This window comes from Heterocephalus glaber, unplaced genomic scaffold (assembly GCF_053883595.1).
Source record: "Heterocephalus glaber isolate CG9 unplaced genomic scaffold, H.glaber_assembly_v1.0 deba00001461, whole genome shotgun sequence".
Taxonomy (NCBI): domain Eukaryota; kingdom Metazoa; phylum Chordata; class Mammalia; order Rodentia; family Bathyergidae; genus Heterocephalus; species Heterocephalus glaber.
The window spans coordinates 41,553,854-41,581,248 of record NW_028258308.1 but is presented as its reverse complement, the minus strand read 5'-3'; the positions used below and the strand labels follow the sequence as shown (position 1 = coordinate 41,581,248).

The following is a 27,395-nucleotide window of genomic DNA, read 5'->3' as shown; positions in this document are numbered from 1 at the left end:
CATAGTAACAAATAGTAACATATTTCAAAGAAACTGAAGTGGAAAGAATGCCAAAGGATTAAAAGTATGACTTTTTGAAAGTTCAAAGAAATCGAAGAGAATACAAATAAGTGGTTGAATAAATTAAGGAAGGCAATGCCGGATATGAATGAACATGTAAATAGAGATTTTGAAGAAAAAAAGGACCAAAGATAAAAACTGCAAATAAAAAGCACAAAACTCACACTAAAAGTTCAGTTGAAAGTCTCTTTTTTTTTTTTTTAATCAACAATCCGCTGTATTGTCGCTCATGATCCATAGAATGAAGCAAAAACAAAAGGGGGAAGTGTAGAGAAGAACGTTGTTTCAGGACAAGTTAAATTTAAGGTGAACTCTGGGGAAACATTCCCAGGAACAGCAGATGTTCTCTCGCATGTGAGATAACATCCAGGGAGCATTGCATGCGATGCTCCTTCTGTTCCAGGAACTATGACGCCCAAGGGTGTGAGTATTCCGCTCTGGGAAAGCTCAAGATTAGATATGAAAGCTTTCAAGATGTTATTCCTAAAAAACAGCTTCAAGGCCTTGGTTGTAATCTCTCACATTTCTCACGCTCGCATTGTGCACCACTTCAATAAAAGACATGGGCAACAGAGGCAAGCTGCTGTTTCTCGAGAGGTGCAGCCCTCTGCTCGTCCACTTAACTGCATTCTCATGGTCTGACTTCTTCGCATCTCGAACAACTCCAACAGCTCTTTAGTAGGAATTGGGATGTTGATTATTGCTGGAAATCATCATGAAGTTTTAGCCATCCTCATTGCATTTCTAATGTACCAGTCACGTACAAATGCAAGGTGTGAATGTGCACATTCATCACTTTTCTATGGTTTCTCTCCAGTATGCGTTATCTGATGTATACTGAAGTGTGAACACTGAAGACAGGATTTTCCAAACTGATTACATTTTTCTAAGGTTTTTTTTTTAAATATATACTTTCTGATGTATACTTAGGATTGAACACATACTTAAAAGATTCGTGACTCTCATTCCATTTGTTTCTTTCTTGTGTAAATTTTTTGGTGAATACTAATGTCAGATTTTCACCTTAAGAGACTGTTACATCCAATATATTGGTAAATTTTCTCTCCACTATGGATTAGCTTATGGTTAGTAAGACTTAAATGATAATTCAAGGATTGCCTTATTTATTACATATGAAAATTATCTTCCAGCAGGAATAGTCCAATGTTTGCTAAGACTCACACACTGAAGACTTCTGCCTCATTCACTACTTTCTCTCCAGGATGATATCTCCAATGAATTCTAAGTTAGGAATTGTGAAGAAAGACCTTGCCATATTTTTTCCAGCATGAATTACACGCTTAGACCTAATCACACACTAAGAGCTTTGCTACACTCATTGAATTTGTAAGATTTTTCTCCGCTTTGAGTCCTCTGGTGTACAAGATATCAAATTTGACTAAAGACCTCAACATATTCATTACATTTTTAAGGTTTCTCCCCAGTATGGATTCTTTGATGCTTTGCTAGAGATGATCTATACCTGAAAACATAGGCACATTCACTGCATTTGTAAGGTTTCTCTCCAGTATGGATTCTCTGATGACTTGCTAAGTATGACTTGTGTCTGAAGTCCTTGCCACATTCATTACATTTCAAAGGCTTTTCTCCAGTATGAATTATAAGGTGTTGTGCAAGATAGGAGTTGTGACTAAATACCTTGCCACATTCATTACATTTGAAAGGTTTCTCTCCAGTGTGAAGTGTTTGATGTTGGGCAAGATGTGAAATTTGATCAAATATTTTTCCACATTGATTACATTTGTATGGTTTCTCTCCAGTGTGAATTCTACAGTGATTTGCAAGGTGTGAAATTTGATTGAAGACCTTGCCACATTCATTACATCTGTAAGGTTTCACTGCAGTGTGGATTCTCTGGTGATTTGCTAGGTATGACTTATGACTGAAGACCTTGCCACATTCACTACATTTGAAAGGTTTTTCTCCAGTGTGAATTCGCCAATGTTGTGCAAGGTAGCAATTCTGACTAAACACCTTGCCACATTTATCACATTTGAAAGATTTGTCTCCAGTATGAATTACTTGATGTTGGGCAAGATGTGAAATTTGATGGAACACTTTTCCATATTCATTACATTTGTATGTTTTCTCTCCACTGTGAATTCTACAATGATTTACAAGGTGTGATATTTGACTGAAGACCTTGCCACACTCATTACATTTGTAAGGTCTCTCTCTAGTATGAATTCTCCAATGGTGTGCTAGAGATGAGTTTAGACTGAATACTTTGCTACATTCATTACATTTGTAAGGTTTTTCTCCAGTATGAATTCTTTGATGACATGCAAGGTATGAATTCTGACTAAAGACCTTTCCACGTTCACAACATTTGTAAGGTTTCTCTCCAGTATGAATGCTATGATGACGAGCAAGATGGGAACTGCGACTGAACACCTTGCCACATTCATTACATTGGAAAGGTTTCTCTCCAGTGTGAATTATCAGATGTTCTGCAAGGTGTGAGTTACAACTGAACACTTTACCACATTCATTACATTCATATGGTTTCTCTCCAGTATGGATTCTTTGATGCTTTGCTAGGGATGCCCTATGACTGAACACTTTAACACATTCACTGCAATTGTAAGGTTTCTCTCCAGTATGGATTCTCTGATGATTTGCCAGGTATGATCTGTGACTAAAGACCCTGCCACATTCATTACATTTAAAAGGTTTTTCCCCAGTATGAATTATCAGATGTTGTGCAAGGTAGCAACTGTGACTGAAGACCTTGCCACATTCATCACATTGGAATGGTTTCTCTCCAGAATGGGTTCTCTGATGATTTGCTAGGTGTGACTTGTACTGAAGACCTTGCCACATTCAGGACATTTGTAAGGTTTCTCTCCAGTATGCACTCTCTGATGACTTTTAAGGTTGGATTTCTGATTGAAGACCTTGCCACATATATCACATAGAAATTGTTTCTCTCCAGCATGGACTATCTGATGCATATTAAAGCATGATCTTTGGTTAAAAGACTTGTCACACTCAGTCCATTTGAAAGGTTTTGTACTAATGTGCATCACTGGTTCTTGGGTGAAAAATAAAGAATCAAGAAAATCATTTTCATACACATGAGAAATGTTTGTTTTGACACTAGAAGGATTTTTCTGGTGGGATAAAACTGAGGAATCACTGCTAATAGACTGCTCAAAGTAACTCCACTCATTAATGTTCCTTTCTGTTTCAAATAGCTGCTGTTCAGGCAGATGTGATTGAAAGCTTAATCCATGCCAGTTTTTAAGATGTTTCATTCCTCCATTTCTATCATGTTTGTCTCTTCTATCAGTGAGATTTTCCTTCTGAGTCACACATAATCCTGTGTCAACTCTTTTATCCTCTCTCCATGGACACTTGAAGTCATGTATATTTGTCTGAATTTCTCTGAAGCACATTTCTTGAATGTTAAGGATTTTATGTCTTTCCAACATTACTGTGTGGAACATTTCCCCTGTATCACTTTCTGAGAAATTATTTCCGATTTCATTTTTTCCAGATCCTCTTTTGTTGCCAGTTCAGGGAGTCTAGGTGGTTGAATATCAGAGTGCTCCTGTTCCTTTCCCTTTGGGGTCACTGTAGGTGATCTGGAAGTTTCATTTTGAGACTTGTTTATGTGTCTTCTCATTTCAGTGCAGAGAGGGTGGTGCTGTTGGTGCCTCCACAGCTCACCTCCTCTGCACTGGGAGCAGTGTAATGGCAGCCTGGAAGCCCCTTCCTCTGGGCTGGGAGTGGTGGAATGGTGGCCCGGAAGCCCCTTCCTCTAGGCTGGGAGTGGTGGAAAGGCAGCCCAGAAGCCCCTACCTCTGAGATGAGATCAGTGGAATGGCGGCCCAGAAGCCTCTAGAAAGTCTCATTTTTGATCAAGCAGAAGAAAGAATACCTTAAAGACAAATCTGGTATAACATTACATTCAGACAGGAACAAAGAAAAAAAAGAATAGCCATTGTGTTCTTTCATGGTAGTCCAAGCTAATGCTATATAGGATGTACTTCTTCTCCTACTTTTACTGGGCCCAAATTCGCTCTGCAGAACCTGTTTCTTTTCCTATCTTTAATAAATGTAAAATCTTGCTATCTTAAAAAAAGGAAGAATGAAGGAATAATAGAAGATCTATCTCTAAAACAATGTTTAAAGAACACATTTCCACATAATCAGCATAGCAGAGGAAGAAGAGCTACATGCAAAGGGCATAGAAAACCTACTCAGTGAAGTAATTGCAAAAAAATTTCCAAATCTCTGTAAGAATATGGTCATCCAAGTGCAGGAGGTATTTAAAACCCAAAGCAGACATGGATTTAAAAGAACCTCTACACAACATAACATCGTTAAATTTTTTAAAGTACAGAGTTAAAAGCTTCAAAAGAGAAATGCCAGGTCACATTTAAAGGAAAACCCATCAGATTAACAACATGTTTCTCAGAAGAAATTCTACTGGCCAAGACAGCATAAAATAATGTATGAGACATGACTGGAAAATATGGTGTGTGTTAATTTTTTTAAAATTTATTACAGTAAAAGCTAAGTTGCCACAAATCTGCTCAAAATATTCCCCCTTGCTTCAATCACATTATTTCTTCTTTCTTACCACTTTCTGAAGCAAGTCTGGAAGTCCTTTTTCATGAGTATCTTTAGTTCCATTGTTATGGCTGCCTTAATGTCCTGAATTGATTAAAAATGGTTACCTTTCACAGCCATTTTGACTTTGGAGAATAGCCAGAAGTTGCCCTGGAGCACGGTTCAGTGAATGAGGTGACGGAGGACATATCCCAGTGTTTTTATGAGCCTGCCTCTCTGCTGGATGGCAGTTCGCAGCAGCATTTAGCATATTTTTCATGCTTCATAAAGACACTCATGAAAGTGGACTTTCAGAATTACTTCAGAAAGTGGCAAGAATGACAGGATAACTGTGTGCAAAGTGAGGGGGAATATTTTAAGGGAGATTAATGGCAATGTGTCTTTAACTGTAGCAATTTTTTAAAATTTAAACATGCATTGTGGTCTTGTATCATCCCTTCAAGCACTGGAAAAAAATAATGCCAATGCAGGAAACCAGGTATAAAGACCAAGGTCTGGGTTGAACTCTCCTTGAGACACAGGGGAGAAGATAGCAAGCCATCATCCCTCTCAGGCTGTGCGCTAACATGCCAACACCAGCCATGTTCAAGGAGAGAATCAACTACAGCTGAAGTCTGATCAAAGGAAATATACACTTGGGCACAGTCTGTAAATTATGAGAACCTGATAAACTTTTCCTGAACCCTGGATCACATGCTTGCTTGCTTCTTCTTCCTGTGAGTCTAATAAAAGTGAGAACCACTGCCAGATCGGGGCTCTTTATCCGCTAGAAGCAAAAGTCCCCTGGTCCTCCTCTTTCAAATTATCTTTGTGTCTTTTGTCTTTAACCCTCATTCACTCCCCTTGTTGGGATAAACTCATAGGCTGACTCCTACAGCCAACTAAGATTACTGTATGCTGCAAGGTTATTCTTCAGAACCAGATGAAATATTAAAACCTTATAATATAAATATAAACCAAGAGAATTCATGACCACCAGACCAGCATCGTAGAAGATACTTAATGCAAACTTAAACCAAGAAGAGGAGGAAGAATAAAAACAATCATGAGAGGCCCGGGGATTTACCTCAGTGGTTTCGCCACCTACTGCACAAGCGCAAGGACCCAAGTTCGATCCCTGGTACCAAAAAAAAAATCATGAGAGCTTATGTAAACACAAATTCCACTAAAAGAATAAACATAAGAATGAATGAAAAGACATCAGACATTCACTAAATGAAGAACTGATACTACTCAAAGTGATCCACAGGTTCAATGTAATTCCCATCAAATAACAATGAAATGCTGTACAGCAGTAGAAAAAAAATCTTACGATTTGTATGGAACAATAAAAGAACAAATTAGTCCAAACAATCCCAAGATAAAAGAATAAAACAGAACATCATTATAGTAACTGAGTATGAAATATTCCATAAATCAAGATGGCTGGTATGGCCTAGAAACAGGCATGAAGAGCAACAGAAGAAAATACAAAATGCAGAAACAAATCCATGTATTTATAGCCATCTGGTTTTTGACAAAGGCAACAAGAATATACATTGGACAAAAGAAAGTCTCTTCAATAAATGGTTCTGGAAAAACAATACCCATATGTAGAAGAAAGAAAGAAACTAAACCTCTCAGTACACTGAATTTTCAAAGGTCTCCAAAGGCCCATATGTTAAAGCTTGGTCCCAGGACAGCACTATTGGCAGATGATATAACCCTGGTGAAATGAGGCCTTGTAGCAGTCCTTCAGTGACTGGGCTGTGCCCTGGTAAAATGTAGTGCCCTGGTTGTGAAGATTGATCTTGATTGTCAACTTGATTGGGTTAAGAAATGTGTAGAAAATTAATAAAGCATATTTCTGGGTTTGTCTGTGATGGTGATCCCAAAGCTCACTGGCATGATAGTGAACTGACGAGTAGGGGGCATGCGTTAAGTAGGCAGCACCCTCCAATAGGCAGGGAGACCTGGATGGAGCAAAAGCAGAAGGAAGTCCACTAGCACAGGGTCTTTCTTACTGTCATTCTTAGGTATAATGAGGTGAGCAGCTTTTCTCTGCCATGCCATTGCACAGTTCTGTTTCTGCCTCAGGACGGCCTTAAAGTAATGGAGCCAGCTGAATATGTAGTGGACACTATGAAACCATAAGGCAAAATAAATGTTTCCTCCTTTAAGTTGTTTTGTTTTTAGATATTTTGTCACAAGAGAAAGCTAATTAATAAAGTGGCTCACTGAACCCCTCTTAGAGTTGTATTTCCAAAACTTGAGCAAAAGAAACTCTTGTATCAAATATTTTATTGTAGGAATGCATATCTAATACACCCTTATTTTACCACATACAAAAACCAACACAAAATGAATGTAAGAATAGAACTTAGAAACTACCAAAATAAAATAGAGGAGTTACTTCAGGGCATTTTTCTGAACAATTTTTTTTATATGACCCACAAAACAGAGGCAAAAAAGGAAATAATGGCAAATGCGAAAATATCAAACTAGAAGGATTCTGCACAGCAAAAGAAACAAAGTGAAGAGATACCCCATGGATTAGGAGAAAATATTTGCAAACTATATGTTGGACAAGGGCCTGATATCCAAAATACATAAGAAAATCAAACAACCCAATAGCTACAAAACATATACCCCAATCAGAAAATAAAGGATCTCCACAGACATTTCTCAAAAGAAGATATTCAAATAGCCAATAAGGATATGAAAATATGTTCATTATCACAAATCATCACGGAAATTATAATCAAAACATACAATGAAATGTTATCTCACACCTACCGTAATGCTTATATTTAGCAAGATGAACAAATATTACCCAGGGTATAGAGAAAGAGGGAGCCTTGTGCTCTACTGGTGAGAATGTAAATTGATACCACCTTTAAAGAAAACGATATGCAGGTTTGTGAGAAAGCTGAAAATAGAATTTCTATGTGATTGGGCAATCATGTGGAGTCTGAACAAGTTAAATTCATTAGAAGTGGAAAATAGAATGGTGGTTATCAGAAGCTAGAAGAGGAAGTGAAACGGGAAAAGGGAGATGGTGATTAAAGGGTACAAGTTTCATTTACATGGGGATAATTTTAGTGACCTATTTCACAGAGTGGAGGCTATGTTTGAAAATTGCTGAACAGATATATTTGAAAAGTGTTACCACAAAAATTCATTAATTAGCCTGATTTAATAAAACACAACATTGTATCCTATAAATAAATACAATTATTTGTCAGTTAATAAAATTTTAAAACAGCTAATAAAAATGAGAATGTGTTTTCTATTATGAGTCATAAAGAAAATAAAAAAGTAAAGAACACGATATAACCACTAAAATAGCTAAATGAAAAAGGTTAAGAACATCAAATTTTGTTGAGGATACAAAGGAGTTAAAAGTTTCATATGTAATTAATAAAACTATAAAATAATACAACCTCTTTGAAAAATATTTTATAGTGTCTTATAGACAAATATCATAGATCTCGGCAATTCTACTTTTAGTAATTAGGAATAATGGATCAATACTATTAAAAACTCAAAAATCCATAAGCAGGTGAATGAAAAAAGTGTGGTACATCTACACAGTGAAATATTACTCATAAAATGGACAAAATATTATGATATAAAACAGTGTGGATGAATCATAAAAACACTATACTGAAAGAATATAGATGTAAAAGAATAAATGCTGTATCATTCCATTTAAATTATTTTCTAGATAAGACAAAACAATCAGAAGTTGCTTGGAGATGAGTAGAAGTGGTAGAGACTCCAAAAAGACATAAGTAAACTTTGAGGGATAATGAAAAATATTTGTATTTTAATTGTGTCAATAGTTTTAAAACTGTCAAAACCCTTTACACTTAAAATGGCTGTATTTTATTGTATGTAAATTATATCTCAACAAATTTAATTTTAAGAATTGATCAAGTGTAAGGAAGAAAACATATTCTATCAGATGCTGAAACATAGGAATTAAAACAATGTGACATGTATCCAAGTAATTCAGACCCATGTATATAAAAAAACCCTAGTATCATTTCTACCTTGCAGTAAAAGAAATTTGTAATATTTCTAGTGTCCTTGCAAATACTGAATTATTTAGAAACACTGTACCTGAAACCTTTTATATTCATTGTATTTTAAGGGCTTCCCTGTCAAGTGAGTGATCAAATTCACCTAATGTTCTGTCTGTAATACTGACACATACCATCACTATTCTCCCTATTCTGTTGTAAATACAACAGCTTGTTCTAGATTCCTTTTTACCTATCATAAATAAGTCTGCAGCACATTTTAAACTTGTTCATAACTGTCATGGCTTGCGTTTAGATGTCCCCCCAAGCCTCATGTGGTCATAGGTGGGGCTTTTTCAGAAGCGGCTGAATCTAGAGGGTGTGATTGATCTATGGTGCAATGCTAGGATTAATGGTGCTAGGATTGAGGGTGTGAGTACCGTCTGCCCTAAGGGTGGGTAGCCTGGATACAATATAAGGGACAGAAAGAGGCTAGTTACTTGAAGTTGGTCACTTCCTTGCTTTGACTGTCTTCTGCCTGCCATGAACAGTTTCTCCTTTGCAATGCCCCTCTCCCATGCCACCCTGCCTTGGAGCCAGCCAACTATGAACTGAAACCTCTACAAACTAAGCTAAGTAAACCTTTCCTCCATTAACTTTGAGTGTTGAGTATTTTGTCTCAGCAATGAGAAAAGTAACTAAGACAATAACTCTTCAACCTATAAAACCTAGATACTATTTCCTGTGTATGTTTCAAACTGATTCACTTTCCATCATTATTCTGCACAGTACTCAGTCATATTTAAAGTATATAATATTTATGAAAAACAATAAAGTTGTTAATCTGTTTTTTCTAGGTATCAGACTTACTTTTTCAGTACCACAATCACATACTTCATTTCCCTCCACTCTGCCATTTCCACACCGTGGCCTTGGATGTCTTTGCATCTGTGGTTTATTCTGAAGACATCTGGCACCCACATTTGAAATGAAACTTCTAAAGTCATTCAAACTGCAATTGCTAAAAATCTTCATACCACTGGATTGTCTAAAAGTGAACCATATAATATCATTATCAATATATTTTTAAAATCATTTTATACATTTATTTTATGTTCAATTTTATAGACAATATCACAGGCACCTAATAAATATTCATAATAGTTCTTGAGGAAGTCATGTGGTTTCATTCACTAGAATATATGATTTTTAAAACAAAACTAAGTACAAATCAATAGTATACAAAGCAATCTAGAAATAAAGGAATTAAATAGGTATGGCTTCACTTAAAAATGTACACCTAATGAACAACACATTTTAGTAAACAAATTATATTGCAGTTAGTCTAGAACTTCCTCAAAGACCTCAGAGAAACTGTGTAATTATTAAAATGTTCTTCAGTTAAATTTGTATAATGCTACCAAAGATAATTTCTGGATATGCCTTCATAGGATGAGTAGTTTGAGTACAGATTACAAATGGATAAGACAAAGAGGAAACAGATTTACTGGGTACCTATTATGAGCTCAATATTTTATATACTTGTGTGCAGTTAATCAACCAGGGAGCATGGTATGGCCCTTACAATTTTATAGAAAGTGAAATAGTTCTTTCTTTTCCATTACGGTGGATTAGAACTAGCAGCACTCACAAGACATTCAGAAGATGCTCACCAGAATCTACAGGTACTCAGAAAAGAAGGCAAACAAAAAAATCTAAACATGGGAAGGCGACCTGAAGGAGAAGCCTACCAGATGGATTCCAGTATTAGCAGTATCTAGAGGAAGAATCAGTACTGCCTCTTGCTCCTGGCACTGTTACTGCTCAGGTAAAGTGAACATGCCATTTTGGACAGTAGCAGCAGCAGGACTGCTACAGTGAAAGACCAGCAAAGCAGCCACTGCTCAGTGCCACCTGTTGTAGCTGCCTTCACCCTGGAAGACAGAGTTCAGCAAGTGACAGGCTCACATGAGAGAGCACCCTCAGGTCAGTGAACTTAAAAAGGCTAGAACTAGAGAATTACTCAATAGGCAGTGACTCAGTTAAGATCAGCATGCCCTAGTGAAAGCATGGGAAACAGAAATGACCAATGGGGGAGGGTGTCAAAATTTGAAGATAAGGCTAATGTATAGATCATGAACTCAACAATACCCTAAAATCTACAAAACACCTTGGAAACTAGATCAAAGAGCTACTAGATGACTAAAAAAGCAATCTAAGTATCACATGAGTCAGGGAAAATTTAGAATAAAATTTATTCAATGAAATTATAGTGTAAAAATTTCCAAATATAAGGAAAAAATTCCATTAGACATAGGTATATCTCTTCTGGAAGATGTCCTATTACAGTGATACAGGCATATCCATGTTTAGAGCAGCATAATTCATAACAGTTAAAATATGGAAGTAACCAATATGTCCTTCAACAAATGAATGGATAAAGGAGAGGAAATATGACATATATACTACTACTCAGCCATAAAGAAAAGTGTGAGTCATTTGTAGTAAACTGGATGCATCTAGAGAAAAAATGCTAAGTGGAATGTCTTGTTTTTCTCTCAGGATCTTCATGTCTTCTATAATTTTCTCCTACAATTTCATTTTATTCAATATAAAATATTACACATTTACATCATAGGGTTATAGTAAAAATTAAACAATAAACAAGGGAAGTGCTTAGTTCATCTCTCAAGCTTAAGGTAGGTAACTAATAAACCTTTATGGTATTGGTAACAGAAGGTGAGTTTGGCCACTGTTTAACTGTGCATTAATTTTACAGTCTCTTAGGAATTTTGTACTCGAGGGATTTTCCTGAACACATTAAATGGAAAGTATGCTTTACTAACATAATTTTTTTGAAAACTATCATAAAGTAATGTATAATATGTCTTATAGAAATGCAAAAGAGCTATACATATGTGGTACTGTTAGACTTTGTAAAAACTAAGGTAATCCTTCCCCTACTCACATCATGAGATTTGTGAGAAGCTGATGATTATATATGAGGCCATTTTGGAACATAACATACCATATAAGTCTGGAGGTTTACTACCCCAGATTCAAAACAGTTCAGCCACAAACTAACTAACTATGGGTAATTATCTTTTTAATGTTTCAGCTTCTCATCTATAAAAATGGGTACAACTGGAACTGCCCTACAGGGAGATGGTGAGAATCAAAAACAGTAAGTTAATATACTTAAAATGCTTGGAATGGTCCCTAACATTGTAAATTGTAAGTATAATTTTATTAATATTATTATCATTAATATTAGATTCTGAACGACCTACACAAAACATCTTAACATACTTAAGAACAGTTAGCTAAATGGACAATGAACTTTAATTTTCAAAGTTTTGTGATATATATATATTCCATTTATCAATGTAGATGGGGTATATATTATATATCCATAAACACAAATGTATATATGTATATTATATTTTCTTTAGAAATAATTCACAATATAGATATATGAACATATATAATATAACTATAAATGGTTGAGCTTAGAATCTATTTTTAGAATCTAAAAGTTAATGTTTAAGTGGTACTTAAGAGTAACTAAATAGAATGTAATTTTTAAAAGCTCAATGCCTTCAGATACCAAGATGGCAGAGTAGAAGCTGTCCGAAGTTTATAGCCTCTCTGTGACAGCTGGCAAACTGCTGCTCAGCAAGGAAAAGGAAAGAAGCTCTCTGTGAATCAAGAAAGGCCCAACAGGAAAGCTGAAAATCATAGAGAAACACAAAGGCAACACAGAAAAAAGAACTAAGCAGTCCACAACCCTAACTCTGTCTTCCAGGGAAAGGGAAATGGATACTGCCTTACAAGGTAAGCCTCCAGAGGGCCAGCAGCCTCAGTAATCAACAACAGGAAGCTCTAGGCCCAGGAGGAAATCCACAGCTATTGCGAGCTCTAAATCCAGTGCGGGCAGTTTCTGGGAAAGTGACCATCCTCTCATGGCAAGCTAGTCTTAGAGAAGAAATCTACTACTGAGCTCACCAAATCTTGTAGTAGTATGACTGGTCACCAATTTGAGAAGGGGTTTGTTGTTTGAGACTGAGTTGCTCCAGGGATCAAAGTTTACTGAACATCTCACATTTCAGGATCCCTGGGGACACCCTGCTGTAGTGACTGGCAGGGGAAACAGCTAAGGGAGAGAGTCATGGAGGGGACAAGAGTCAGTCTCAGTCCCCATGAAATGTTAAAGTAGCAGAGAGCTCAGGCTGTGGGGATCATAGTAGTCAGTGTTATCAGGCTCTGTTGTGAGGACCCAGGCACACTGTGTGTGAGAATAAAAGTGCCAGACTCAAGGCCAGCAGATGGGTTGGTTCCCCTTCCAGCCCTCTTCCAGCACCAGACTTAGTTGTCCGTTTGCTTTCCTCACCCCACCAAAGATGTGTACAGCTTTATGTCTCTGCCTGGATGTGGATATGCCCCAGTGTACTCAAGGGACATACACCACACAACTAGAAGGGGAGAGCTGTAGCTCAGGGTACCCAGAGGATACAAGCACCAAGGCTCTGGAGAGAAGACAGACATGAGAAAGACAATATACCACTGACTGCCTAGCCCAGTAGGACACGTGAGGAAGGACACAGTATTCACAAAGCCATAGCCTGCTAGGTGGATGTAGAAATACACAAGCCCTGCTTGCAACTCACACTCCTTCCCCCATTCCCCGTAGATTCCAATAATACTTTGCACATCCAAATACCTTGGTGTGGAGGAATTTTTTGGATTTATTTTTGCTTCTTTTGGTTTTCTTTCATCAACTTCTCTTTCCTACTTTTAATTAGTTTTCTTCTTTTTTCATTACTTATGTATTGCTTTTTACTTGTTACTTTTACCTAATTTTATTAGAATAATTTTGCCTAATTTTATTGGAGTTTTGAGGATTCATTTATCATCTTTATCTTTTGAGGGTTTTTTCTTTCTTTTTCCTTTCCTACTATTTTCTTATTATCCAGTTTCTTTTATCTTGTTTGATTGTGTTTTGGATGGTAATTTCATTTGCTTTTATAAGTCTTTAATGGAATTTTTATTGCATTTTTTCCTTTTCTCCTTTCTTTTCCTGCTTTTTCCTTTCTTTTACATTTTACTCCTTCCACTTTTCCTTGCCTATTCTTTATTATTATTACTTTTAACCTTTATTGGTTTTTAGACTATTAGTTATTTTATTATCGCTGCTTTCTTTTCTATTACATGTTGCTTTTAATTTGTTTTCACTATGTATCAATATCTGGTTTTTCTTTGTGTTTCCATCAGTACTGCAGTTTTGGGGTTTTTATTCCATCTCTGCACAGTGCTAGGGATCAGATTCTCAAAAGAGGGTTGGACATGCGCCCCTAGCTCTGCCACAGGAGTCTGCCACTGCTTGGGTTCAGACCTCACGTGACAGAGTGTATAAAGGGCATCATTCTGAGCCCAGGAAGATGGCTCAGTGGTGAGCAGCAGAGAGAGAGCCTCTCCTAGGCTTGTTGAGAATTGAAGCCCACTGAGAGAGCAATGAGAATCACTCCAATAAAGAGTCAGCAGACCACAGTGGCTAGTGAGTTGTTGGGGTCAGCACCTCCAGCTGCAACCTGCACTCCATTGGGAGGAAGGGCTATTTGAATGTGCAACAGAATCATGCAGAGTTCAAACTTGAAAGTCAGAAAGCTCAATTCCAGCCTAAAAGCCAGAAACAAGCCTGAATTTCAGTAGACCATGGCCAGCTTGCTGAGATCAATTGACAGATCTGTACAGTCCCCACATTGTCCACAGGTGACAGCAGAGACACGCCTTAAAGGGAACATTTTTACCTCTTTTTGGGGGGTCTTCTTTTTCCTCTTCCTATTCTTCATTTCTCACCCTTCTTGTTCCTGATTTTATCCTGTTTTGTGTTTTCTTGATTGTTTCCATCTTCATGAGTGTGAACAGTTTCTAGTTTCCCTGGTTCTGTTAGTTTGTCTATTCTTGTTTCTGTTCCTTCCCTCTCTCTTTCCTTCTACCCTCAACAGTTTCCCAAAGTTTGCAAGATCTACCTACATCCTCTAGCCTTACCTTTAACCACTCCTTCTCCTTCTATTTTCTCTATCCACCCCCTAACTCCTCCTCAGAGGGCAAATTCACTATTTGAAGGGGTTATTTACCGCAAACATTTTTCTGGGTAGTTCTAGATTTTGACATATAACCATAAGTCTAGTTCATGGGGCTAAAGCTGACAGATTATTAATTACCACAATTTGTCATTTTCTAAGCTGTGTTTGATGCTACTGTTACTGCTGATTGTATTACTCTGGCTAAGGTGACATGATTGTTCCAGTTATTGATCCTTCCAGATATACCAAAACCAAGATTACCTAAGGGTCACTACAGACTCAAAACCCAAAGATCAACCTAGGAATTAAACCAAAATCATTAACCAAGAAAAAATTAAAATGACATTATTTATTATATATTTTGATCCTTATTTACACTTTCAGTTTCTCACACCAGAGAGACTATTTGGTTCTTACACATGTGTCCTATATATTTCACTTAAGAATATCACCTCAATGTGTATCTATTTAGTTACAAATGTCTCTAATTTCTCATTCTTTATGGCTGAGTAGTATTAAAAAAGGGAATGGAATTAATCTGGGAAAATGAAAAAATGGAAACAAACTCTTCATAAAAAGGGATGGGTGGAGGGGTTTAAAGAGAGGTCAGAGGAATGGGGAAAAATAAGAATCAAGATATATTATGTAAAGGTACAGCCACCTGGTTCCACACTACAAAGACGCAGAGGACACCGGACCACCAGACCATAGTACTGAGTCCCCCTGCTCCCAGCCCAGAGGTAGGGGCTTCTGAGCCGACGTCCCACTGCTCCTGGTCCAGAGGAAGGGGCTTCCCGGTCACCATCCCTCCCGCTGCTCCCAGCCCAGAGGAAAGGGCTTTTGGGCCACCTACTGTCCTGCCACTCCTGGCACACAGGAAGGGGCTTCCAGGCCACCATCCCTCCCACTGATACCAGCCCACAGGAAAGGGCTTTTGGGCCACCATCCCTACTGCTGCCTCCAGCCCCTGTCCCACCTCTCCCAGCTCAGAGGAGGTAATCCATGCAGGCACCAACAGCCCCCCCCACCACAGTCGAAATGAGAAAACACGTAAATAAGTCACAAAACCAGACTTCCAGATCACCTACAGCAACTCCAAAGGGAAATGAGATGGAACACTCTGATACTCAACCACCTGGACCCACTGAACTGGCAACAAAAGGGGATCTGGAAAAAATGAAATCAGAAATAATTTCTCAGATAACAAGAGAAATTGTGCTCCTAGTGCAAGACATGATTAATAAATCTAGAGAGGAGCTCAGGAACATGATGGAATCCCAACATAAGAAACAAATGGAATCCATAAAACAGAAGCAAATAGATTTCCAGGACATGAAAAACTCCACTGAAAGTCTACACAGCAGAATGAGCCAATGTGAGGACAGAATTTCAGATATAGAAGATAAGATTGCAATTAGTGACCAGGAAAAGAAAAATTGCTTCAAAATTAGAAGGGAACATGAGAAATCAATCCAGCAGCTGCTAGATGATGCAAAGAAGAATAACATAAGACTGATTGGGCTCAATGAAGAAACAGGAGAGAGTGGAGATGACATAAAAAATCTCTTCACAAAAATAATGGCAGAAAACTTCCCAAGCAGGGGAAAAGAGCTTCACATACAGATAAGTGAGGCATATAGGACTCCAAATAGCCTTGATCAAAAAAAAAATCTACACATAGGCATATAATTGTTAAGATTCCAGAAACACAACAGAAGAACAAAGTTCTACAAGCAGTCAGAGAAAAGAAACAAATCACATACAAAGGAAAACCCATCAGAATCACAGCAGACTTCTCAACACAAACCCTCAAGGCCAGAAGAGCTTGGAGTGTTGTATTTCAAGCCCTAAAAGAAAACAGCCTCCAACCCAGATTGATGTATCTTGCAAAATGGATGGAGAAATAAGATACTTTCATGACAAAGAGCACCTTAGGAACTTTGTAAATACCAAACCAGCACTCCAAAGAATTTTACACAATATCCTAGGAACAGACATTGAGGATCACAACCCCAGGAAGCAAAGCAGAATGAACCCATCTGGCATGACAAGAAATTAAATGTAAAGGGGGAGAACCCAACAAAAAGAAAAAGTCATGGCAATGACAAGTCAATAGGTTTCGGTTATAACCATCAATGTTAATGGTCTCAATTCACCAATCAAAAGAAACAGACTGGCAGAATGGGTCAAGAAGCAAAATCCAACAATATGCTGCCTACAAGAAACACACTTAATTCAAAAGGAAACTCACACACTGAAAGTTAAAGGGTGGAAAACAATACTCCATGCAACAGAAACCACAAAAAAAAAGCAAAAGTAGCTATCCTCTTTGCAGAGCAAGTAGATTTCAAACCAACACTGATTAAGGGAGACAAAGAAGGACACTACATCCTTGTAAAGGGAAGAAGCCAAGAGGAAGAGATGACAATCATAAATATCTATGCACCAAACACTAGTGCGCCCAACTATATAAAACAAATACTAACGGACATGAAAAGTCATATGTCCACTAATACAATTGTAGTGGGGAACCTCAACACCCCACTGTCACAAATAGATAGATCCACTAGACTAAAAATAAGTAATGAAATACTAGAACTCAATCGAACTCTTGAACAAATGAACTTAACAGATGTTTACAGAGTCTTCCACCCCACAAAATCAGAATACACATTCCTTTCAGCTGCACATGGGTCATTCTCAAAAATAGACCACATATTTGCTCAGAGAACATATTATAGGTAAGTGCAAAGGAACTGAAGTTATCCGCTGTATATTATCAGACAATAGTGTGATGAAACTGGAAATCAATAGCAAAAGAAACTCAAAAAATTTCATAAACAGATGGAAATTGAACAACACACTTCTGAATAACCAATGGGTTACAAAGGAAATTAAAGAAGAAATCAGACAGTTCCTTCAATTCAATGACAATGACAATACAACATATCAGAATCTATGGGACACAATGAAAGTGGTCTTAGGAGGGAAATTCATAGCAGTGAATATGCATATTAGGAAAACAGAATGAGCCCAATTAAACAACCTGATGCTGAACCTCAAGCTTCTATAAAAAAGAAGAGCAGGACAACCCCAACGCTCATACAAGAGAGGAAATTATAAAGATCAGAGGAGAAATCAATGCAATGGAGACTAAGAGAACAAAAAAAATCAGTGAAGCTAAGAGTTGGTTCTTCGAAAGAATCAACAAAATTGACAAACCTTTAGCCAACCTTGTCAGAAAAAGGAAAGAAAAGGCCCAAATCCATGCAATTAGGAACGAAAAGGGTGAAATTACAACAGACCCAGCAGAAATACAGAGGATCATCAATACCTACTTCCAGAACCTATACGCCAATAAGATGGACAACACAGAAGAAATGGACAGATTCCTAGATACATATGAATTACCAAAGTTGAATGAAGAAGACCTAAAAACTCTGAACAACCTAATATCAACCAATATAATTGAAAATGTAATTAAAAACTTATCAACTAAGAAAAGCCCAGGCCCTGATGGCTTCACTGCTGAATTCTACAAGACATTTAGAGAGGAACTGCTGCCACTACTGTTTAAACTCTTCAATGAAATTCAAAGGGAAGCAATACTCACAAATTCATTCCTGGAAGCAAGCATCCCCTTGATCCCCAAAGCAGAGAAATACCCAACCGAAAAGGAGAACTATAGGCCAATCTCACTAATGAACACAGATGCAAAAATCCTTAATATGATAATGGCAAGCAGAATGCAGAAGATCATCAAGAAGATCATACACCCTGATCAAGCGGGATTCATCCCAGGGATGCAGGGATGGTTCAATATATGCAAATCAATCAATGTAATACACTATATCAATACAGCCAAGGACAAAAACCATATGATTTTCTCCATAGACGCAGAAAAAGCATTTGACAAAATCCAACATGCATTTATGATAAAATCCCTATAAAAAATTGGAATAGATGGTCTCTACCTCAAACTGATAGAAGCCATCTATGAAAAACCAACAGCCAATATCATACTAAATGGTCAAAAACTGAAATCCTTCACACTAAAATCAGGAACAAGACAAGGATGTCCACTGTCACCACTTTTGTTCAATATAGTTCTGGAAACATTAGCCACAGCAATTAGACAAGAGAAAGAAATAAAAGGAATAAAGATAGGAAATGAAGAAGTCAAATTGTCATTATTTGCAGATGACATGATACTCTATATAGAAGACCCCAAGAATTCCACCAAAAGTCTTCTAGACTTAATAATCAAATTCAGTCAAGTAGCTGGTTACAAGGTTAACACACAAAAATCAATAGCTTTCCTCTACACAAATGACAGACTCACTAAAATCAGGAACAAAACAAGGATGTCCACTATCACCATTCCTGAGACCTAGAATAGCAAAACCAATCCTAGGAAGCAGAGACATGGCAGATGTTTCAAGGTGGGGGTTGTGATACCCCCTGCCATGTCTCTGTTACCTAGAATTGCTTTTGCTATTTTACGTCTCTTCTTGTTCAGAATGAATTTTTGGATTGGTTTCTCAAGGTCCATGAAGTATGCTGCTGGAATTTCAATTAGGATTGTACTGAATTTAGATAGCAGTTTTGGAAGTATGGCCATTTTCACTATGTTGATTCTTCCTACCCAGGAGCAGAATATCTGACATTCACATTTCCTTGTTCTTTCCTGGGCCAGTCAAAGATTTGAGAAGGTTTCAAATAAGATATATATACATATATATACATATATATGTATATGTATATTTATGTATATATATGTATGTATATATATGTATATATATGTATGTGTGTATATATATATATATAATTTGCAGATCACATGATAGTGTATATAGAAGGCCCCAAGAACTCCACCAAAAGTCTTCTACACTTAATAACTAAATTCAATACTGTAGCTGGATACAAGTTCAACACACAAAAATCAATAGCTTTCCTCTATACGAACAACAGACTCAATGAGACAGAAATAGGGCAAACAGTTCCTTTCACAATAGCATCCAAAAAACTGAAATACCTAGGAATCAACCTAACAAAAGAAATCAAAGACCTCTTCTCTGTTTTCTTTTTTTTTACCAGGAATCGAACTCGGGTCCTTGCACTTAAAGACCTCTTCTCTGAAAACTATAGCACTGAAGATGAAGTGAGGGACGCTGTACATTGTCAGAACCTATAAATAGACTTTTAGTCAGTTTTTATTTTATCCTCTAAGCCCGGTTTTGTTAAGGATTGCCCCGACATGGCCTTATTGGTGAATTCTTATTTTCTAATGCACTTATATAGGTATCCTTGTTATAGTTATGCTGTTAGATGGCTGGAGACAAGGAGGGGGAAGTAAAGGAGGCAAAATCATTAGGAAGAGAGGAGAAAAAAGAAGAGCATCAAAATAGGAGTTAAGAAAGACTAACAGAAGGAATAGGTCTAAGGGGGAAAACCTTAAACGTTAAAGTTTAATTTATAACCAAACAAGAACCAGAAAAAAGAAAGAAGAAAGAGAAAAAAGAAAAATACAAAAAAAGAGAAACCAAGATGACACAAATCAAACAAAGAAACATGGATACAATAATTACAACAACCAAAATAAAAACAGGAATAAAATTTAAAGCCTTTACTCCACTGTTATAGCAGTAACCCAGAGAGTTCACACAGCTCTACATTGGCATCATAGTCAGATTCTGAGCAGTCAAGCCATTTCCGCTGTGAGCCAGACAGTTGCCTACCTGAAGCCAAGAGGCCAATATGTTGCTCCCTCCCTCTGAACACATGTCCTGGCTACATGTCTGAACATGTCCTGTGCTCCAGATTTGGCTCACTGCAGGCCTCCATAATCCAATTCCTTTAATCAACATGGGTTAGTCGATATAATGGACATCTCTGAGTGTTCCGTCCACAGGCTTTCCTTGCCAAATAGATGGGCCAAAAAAACCACTGGAGCAGTCACCATTCTGTCTCTCTGCCTGCAGATATCTGCCCGTCTCAGCCCTGCCTGCAGGACTTAGCAATGCCTCTCTTCTCTGCTGACGTTCCCCTTTGACAGCACCAGGCTGTGGTGGGACCCCATACTGTCTCATACCAGTCCCGTTCTCGGAGAAACAGTAGAGGAGTGACTGGTTCTACTGAGTTGCTCTCTGACCTGGCTTCCAGTGACTCTCCTTTCACAGCTCTCCCCCACTGGACTCTGGTTTGCGTATTTGTTGCAGAATCAGTTTTCCTTGTCCTCCAGTTTCAGGCTACCAGAGGAGACTCCCATGGGAGCCTGTTGGCAGTTGCAGGTAGGGCTCTGAATTTTTCACGTGCAGCCACTCCCATTGTGTGTAGAAGGAAAGAGGAGCATTTGCCCCCTTTGTCAGGCAAACCTTCTCTCTCTTCATAGTTCCACCACTCGCTGGTGCTGGAGCACCACTGTTTACCAGACATGGGTGTCTCCTTCTGTTTGCAGGCTCTGGGGTGCTGTTGTTTACAAGATATGGGTGCATGCATATAGGCATGTACGTTAGTTCCCTCCACATTCCTCTGCTTTTGGCATCTCTGAATTCTTGGGCTGGCTATGTCTCACTTCACAATGTCCACTGGGAAGGATAGGATGATTGTGAATCTGTTCCATATGCTGGGCTTTCACTGAAGGGGCCTGCTGTTCTCTCCCAAGGTGGCATGGATACTGGGTCTGGGGTGGGCAGGGTGGAGATCATAATATAGGAATGGTTCAGTCTCCTCTTTTATACCCTCAAGCACTGAATTTTAAGTCTAGCTGGATTTTCTTTTTATTTATCCTCCCATATCAAACTTTATCTTTGCCCCCACATCAGAGTATCTGCTTTTCTTCAACACCAATTTAGAGACACTCACTCTTGCTATCACCCACTATGTGGCCATCTTCTCTGTTTGCAAGAATCTTAAAAACATTTTTATATCTGTGTTCAACAATATTGTGTTTGTAATTTTGTGTGTGTATGTGTGCTTGCGTGCATCCTTATTTGGCTTTGGTATCAGGGCAATTCTGGCTTTGGGGAAAGAATGTGGAATTTTGACTCTGCTGTTTCTTTTTTTTCTCTAGTGACCTATGTGTTTGTGAAAGTAGGGTAGTGAAGTAATCCAGTATACTTTTGTTGGGGTCTGTCTGACTCTTAAATCATAAATAGTGTTTGTTTTATGAAATTAGGTGTGCTAATGTTTAGTGAACATATATTTACAATTTTTACCTCTTCTTGGTGTTTTTGTCCTTTTATCAGTATGTAGTGCCTTCTTTTTTCTCTTCTTACTAATTTAGTTTGAAATTCATTTTGTTGGATTTAGGTATAACTATGCTTGCTTTTGGACTCTTTTTGCTTGGGGTATTCTTTTCCATCCTTTCACTTTTAGTCTGTGTATGTCCTTGTGGGTGGGGTGTATTTCTTGCAGGCAATGTATTTGGTTTCTGTTTCAATCTGCCAATATGTGTCTTTTTATTGGAGAGTTAAGATTATAACACCTGTCATTATTGAAAGATATGCACTCATCTCTGCTATACTTTTATTTTTCTAGTCTTTGGTTCATTTCTGATTCTCATTCATTCGACTACTCCCCAAATGAGTTTTATTCTTTCCCTTATTCTCGTGTTTGAGGTTTTCTTTTCCTCTTTAAGATTACATTGAGTACTTTCTGTAATGCCAGTTTAGTGGTCATGGATTTCTTCAGTTTATCCTTATCTCAGGAAGGCCTTTATTTCTCTTTCACAGAGTGCCCATTAGTAAAAATGGGAGCTAGGTTAAACCTAGAAACGCTACTTTAATGATGATGGCAAACACCACAGCAATGACTTTTGCAAACAAGATCCACCTATGCTTGCTAAAATCAGTGACTGGCAGTGTGAAGAGAAACAGTTTTCATGGTTTCAAAATATCTGTTACAAAACAATAACTTTATAATGGAGAAATCTAGGCAAATACCACATCAAGCTGGTGCTCAAAGTTCACAAACCTCACCTATAGTAGGATGTGTCAATTGAAGGTCCCTCCTAATGTGATGCAATCAATTCCGTGGTGCTTTTTTTTTTCTCCTATTGTTTTAAATATCATCTTGAAAAATTATAGATTCACTTGCAATTTTGAGATAAATACAGAGATCTTTACCAAGTACTCCCCATGGCAACTAATTTGCAAAACAGTAGTAGAATATGACAACCAAGTATTAATGCTGGAATAGTTAAGAAATGGCATTTCCATGGAGACTAAGAGAACGACACAAAAAAATCAATGAATCAAAGAGTTGGTTTTTTGAAAGAATAAATAAAATTGATAAACCTTTAGCCAACCTAATCAAAAAAGGGAAAGAAAAGGCTCAAATGCATGCAATTAAGAATGAAAAAGGCGAAGCCATAACAAATCCAGCAGAAATCCAGATAATCATCAATACCTACTTTGAGAACCTATACTGTAAATAAAATGGAAAACACAAAAGAAATGGACAGATTCCTAGATACATATGAATTGCCAAAATCAAATGAAGAAGATATAGAAATTCTAAACACCCCAATTACAATGAGTGAAATTGAAAATGTAATAAAAAACTTACCAACAAAAAAAAGCCCAGGTCCTCATGGCTTCACTGCTGAATTCTACAAGACATTTAAAGAACTATCGCCATTACTATTTAAATTCATCAAGGAAACTGAAAGGGAAGCAAGGCTTCCAGATTCATTCCTGGAACCAAGTGGTACTTTGATTCCAAAACCAGGAAAAGACCCAACCCAAAAAGAGAACTACAGCCAATCTCCCTAATGAACATAGATGCAAAAATCCTCAACAAGATTCCACCTCACCCCACAAAGAATGACTGCTATCAAGAAATCAACCAATAACAAATGCTGGCAGGGGTGTGGAGAGAAAGGAACCCTTCTCCTTTGTTGGTGAGAATGTAGACTGGTGCAACCACTGTGGAAATCAGTATGGAGATACCTCAAAGAACTAGGACTACAGGTCCCATTTGACCCAGCTATTCCCCTACTGGGACTCTTCCCCAAAGAATTAAAAGAAACATACCACAGTGATATATGTGCACCTATGTTTAGAGCGGCACAGTTTGTAATAGCTAAAGCTTGGAAACAGCCCAAATGCCCATCAACTGGAAACTGGATAAAGATGATGTGGTTTTTTTATAAAATGGAGTTCTACTCAGCCATAAAGAATGAGAAACTAGAGACATTTATAGCTAAATGGATGCATATTGAGGCCATACTATTAAGTGAAATAAATAGGACACACATGTGTAACTACCAAATTGTTTCTCTAGTGTGAGAAATTGAAAGTGTAAATAAGGATGAAAATGATTAAAATGAATAATTGATAATTTGAAATAAGAAAAGGTCCAAGGGTTTGGGGATGGTGGAAGGGAAAGTGGAAAGGGAAGAAGGGAAAGAAAAAAATTATGAGAAAAAAAATGGAATCAAATTCTGTATAGATAGGGAAGGGTGGAGGGGGTGAAGGGTGCACAGGTAATGGGAGAAAAAATAAAAACTAAGATGCATCATGTTCTGGCACAAACACCCAATGATAAATGTAAATGTATTTTATACCTAAAATGTACCAATAAATACATATATTTTTTTAAAAAAACAGCATTTCCATCACAAGGGCCCCTAACATTGCTCTGAAGGACAGCCACACCTCTAGACTTTTTAAACTTGGTTTCTCTTTCTCATTACTGAATTGTAAGAATTCTTAATTTATTCTAGAGCATATAAAGTTTTTCCCACAGTCTGTTAATAAATTACGCCAATTTTTAAAGAAAAATAAGAAGTAAAAAAAATCAGATCCCCTAAACTTTAAAGACCCAATCCAAAAATGGGCATCATTTGAAATGAACAGACATTTCTCAAAGAAGTAGATATAGCAAAGAAACATTTGAAAAGATGTTCAACATTACAGGTCATTTGAGAGATGCAAATGAAAACAATGCTGAGATTCCACCTCACTCCAGAAAGAATGGCTGCTATCAAGAAATCAGCAAATAACAAATGCTGGTAAGGTTGTGGGGAAAAGGAACTCTTCTCTACTGTTAGTGGGAGTGCAGACTGGTGCAGCCACTGTGGAAATCAGTACGGAGATTCCTCAAATAAGTAAGACTGACACAGCTATTACCGTACTGGGTATCTTCCCCCGCAGATTAAAAGCATTACACCACAGCAATATATGTGCACCCATGTTTTATAGCAGCACAGTTTGTAATAGCGAACACTTGGAAACAGCCCAATGCCTATCAACTGGTGACTGGATAAAGAAGATGTAGTTTTTTTACAAAGTGTAGTACTACTCAGCCATAAAAATGATAAACTACAGACATTCATAGCTAAATGGATGCATATTGAGGCCATAATCCTAAGTGAAATAAATAGGATACACATATGTAAATACCGAATAGTTTCTCTGGTATGAGAAACTGAAAGTATAAATGAGGACCAAAATGTACACAAGATAATATGAAATAAGAAAAGGACCAAAATGTACACAAGATAATATGAAATAAGAAAAGGTCCAAAGGGGAAAGGGAAATAGGGAGGGGTTAAGGGAAAGGAAAGAAGGAAAAGAAAAAAATATAAGAAAAGAAGGAAAAAATGGAAACAAAGTTTTTGTAAGTAGGGAAGGATGGAGGGATAGAGGGTTGAAAGGGAGAGAATGGGAATGGGGAAAAAAGAAGAACCAAGATATATCATGTGCAGGTACAAATTCCCAATGATGAATGTGATCATAATGTATACCTAAAATGTACCAATAAATTTAATAAAAGAAGACCATTGGACACTAAGATGAGCCACATAAAACAAGTAGAAGAGATATCCATTCCAACAGATGGACAAATCTCAGTATGGAAACAAAAGAAGTATAAAAAACAAGGCAATGCAACACGACTCCTCCAAAGATTCATAACTTGTCAGCAACTGAATGGAAAGATACTAAGTCAATGTAATACCAAAGAATTCAGAAGAAAAATGATTTCTGACTTCAAAAAGGATACAAATAAGCACCTGAATGAATTATGAAAGACACTGTAGATATGAAGAGCAACTAAACAAAGAAATAGAGATTCTGACAAAAAATAAACAGAAATCTTAGAAATGAAAAGCTCAAAGTCAAATCAAAACTCAGCGGAAAACCTCACCAGTAGATTGGATCAAGCAGAAAATTGAATTTCAGGGAATAAGGGCAAGGTTTGTGAATTATCACATTCAGACTCTGAGACAAAATTTTAAACAGAACTATAAGAACCCTGGGATATGGCTAAAAGACCAAGCCAATGAAATTTTGGTGAAGAGGGCAGCAATGTTCAGAATAAGGGCATAAAAATCTATTCAATGAATAATAACAGGAAACTTCTGAAATCTTGGGAAAGATATAGACATACAAATGTAAGAGGCAGTTACAACTCCAAAAAGGCATGACCAGAAAAGAAACTTCCACATCACACTATAGTTAAAATGTCAAGGGTAAGGAAAGAATTTGGGGTGGGGTGGGTGGTTGATAGCTATGAGAGAGAAATAGCAAGACAATCATATGTGTGAACCCATCAGAATAACTGTAGATTTCTCTGCAAGTGCTCAAAAGGCCTGGAGAGCAAGGAACGATCCACTGAAGCTCTAAAAACAAAAATTGCAAACCTAGATTAATATATACAGAAAAGATATCCTTCAAAATTGAAGGAAAAATAAAGACAAACATAAATTGAAGAAATTCATGACCACTAAGCCAGCACTGAAAATGATACTTAAAGGAATCCTACATACAGAAGAGGAAGAGAAGCTACTGAGAATTAAGAAAGAATCAAACAGTGGAAAAACAACAGGAATTAGTGTATGTTTTTTCATAATAACTCTGAATATATATGATCTTAATCCTCCAATGAAAAGACAGACTGGAAGGCTAGGTTAAAAATTAAACTTAGTTCTTTGCTCCTTGCAAGAAATACACTTCATTAGCAAATGTATGCACAGATTGTGAGTGAAAGGGTGGAAAATCATATTCCATGTAACAGAATGTGATAGCAAGTGGGAATAGCTATACTCATTTTTGATAAAGCAAACCTAAAGGCAAAACAAGAAGAAAGAAAGACACTACATACTAGTAAAGTGAACAATCCACTCAGAAGATATAACAGTCATAAATAAATATGCCTTACACATTTGTGTCTCCAATGCCTTAGAACAAACACTACTTAACATTAAGAAACATACAGATCCCAATACAGTAACAATGGGTAACTTCAGTACTCCATTCTCACCGTAAGTCATCCAAATTTTAAAAATCAACAAAGAAATATCAGAGTTAAACCACTCTATATATCAAATGAATTTAACAGATATCTATGAACATTTCATTCAAAAACTACAAAATACTCATTCTTCTCAGTAGCTCGTGAAACATTCTTGAAAATAGATCATATTCCAGGCCATAAAGCAAACCTTAACAGATGCAAAAAGAAGATAAAATTTCTTGCATCTCCTCAGATCATAATGGAATTAACAAGAAATCAAAAGTAAAAAAACATATAAACTATAAAAACACAAGGATATTGAATAATATACTTTTAAAGTAGGTAAGTGAAAAAATTGGGAAGGATTTTAAAAATTTTAGAATCAAGTTAAAATACAAACAGGACA

The 27,395-nt window shown here is 37.1% G+C and overlaps 2 protein-coding genes across 2 annotated transcripts in view; both read right to left on the bottom strand.

The window, feature by feature from the left end:
* The window catches only part of LOC101719058 (disintegrin and metalloproteinase domain-containing protein 32), a 147,220-nt gene that overhangs the window by 55,251 nt on the left and 64,574 nt on the right, over positions 1 to 27,395 (bottom strand). Inside the window, exon 13 of the mRNA XM_087217354.1 lies at positions 9,534 to 9,711. Coding sequence (XP_087073480.1) covers positions 9,534 to 9,711 — 178 coding nt within the window. The remainder of the gene's footprint in view (positions 1 to 9,533; positions 9,712 to 27,395) is intronic.
* LOC147826810 (uncharacterized) lies at positions 1,489 to 3,599 on the bottom strand (the record flags this gene model as incomplete). Its single annotated transcript, XM_087216924.1, is given in 3 exon segments — positions 1,489 to 1,851; positions 1,936 to 2,879; positions 2,882 to 3,599. Coding segments are annotated over 3 exon segments (2,025 nt in total), but the record flags the coding sequence as incomplete, so codon positions are not given.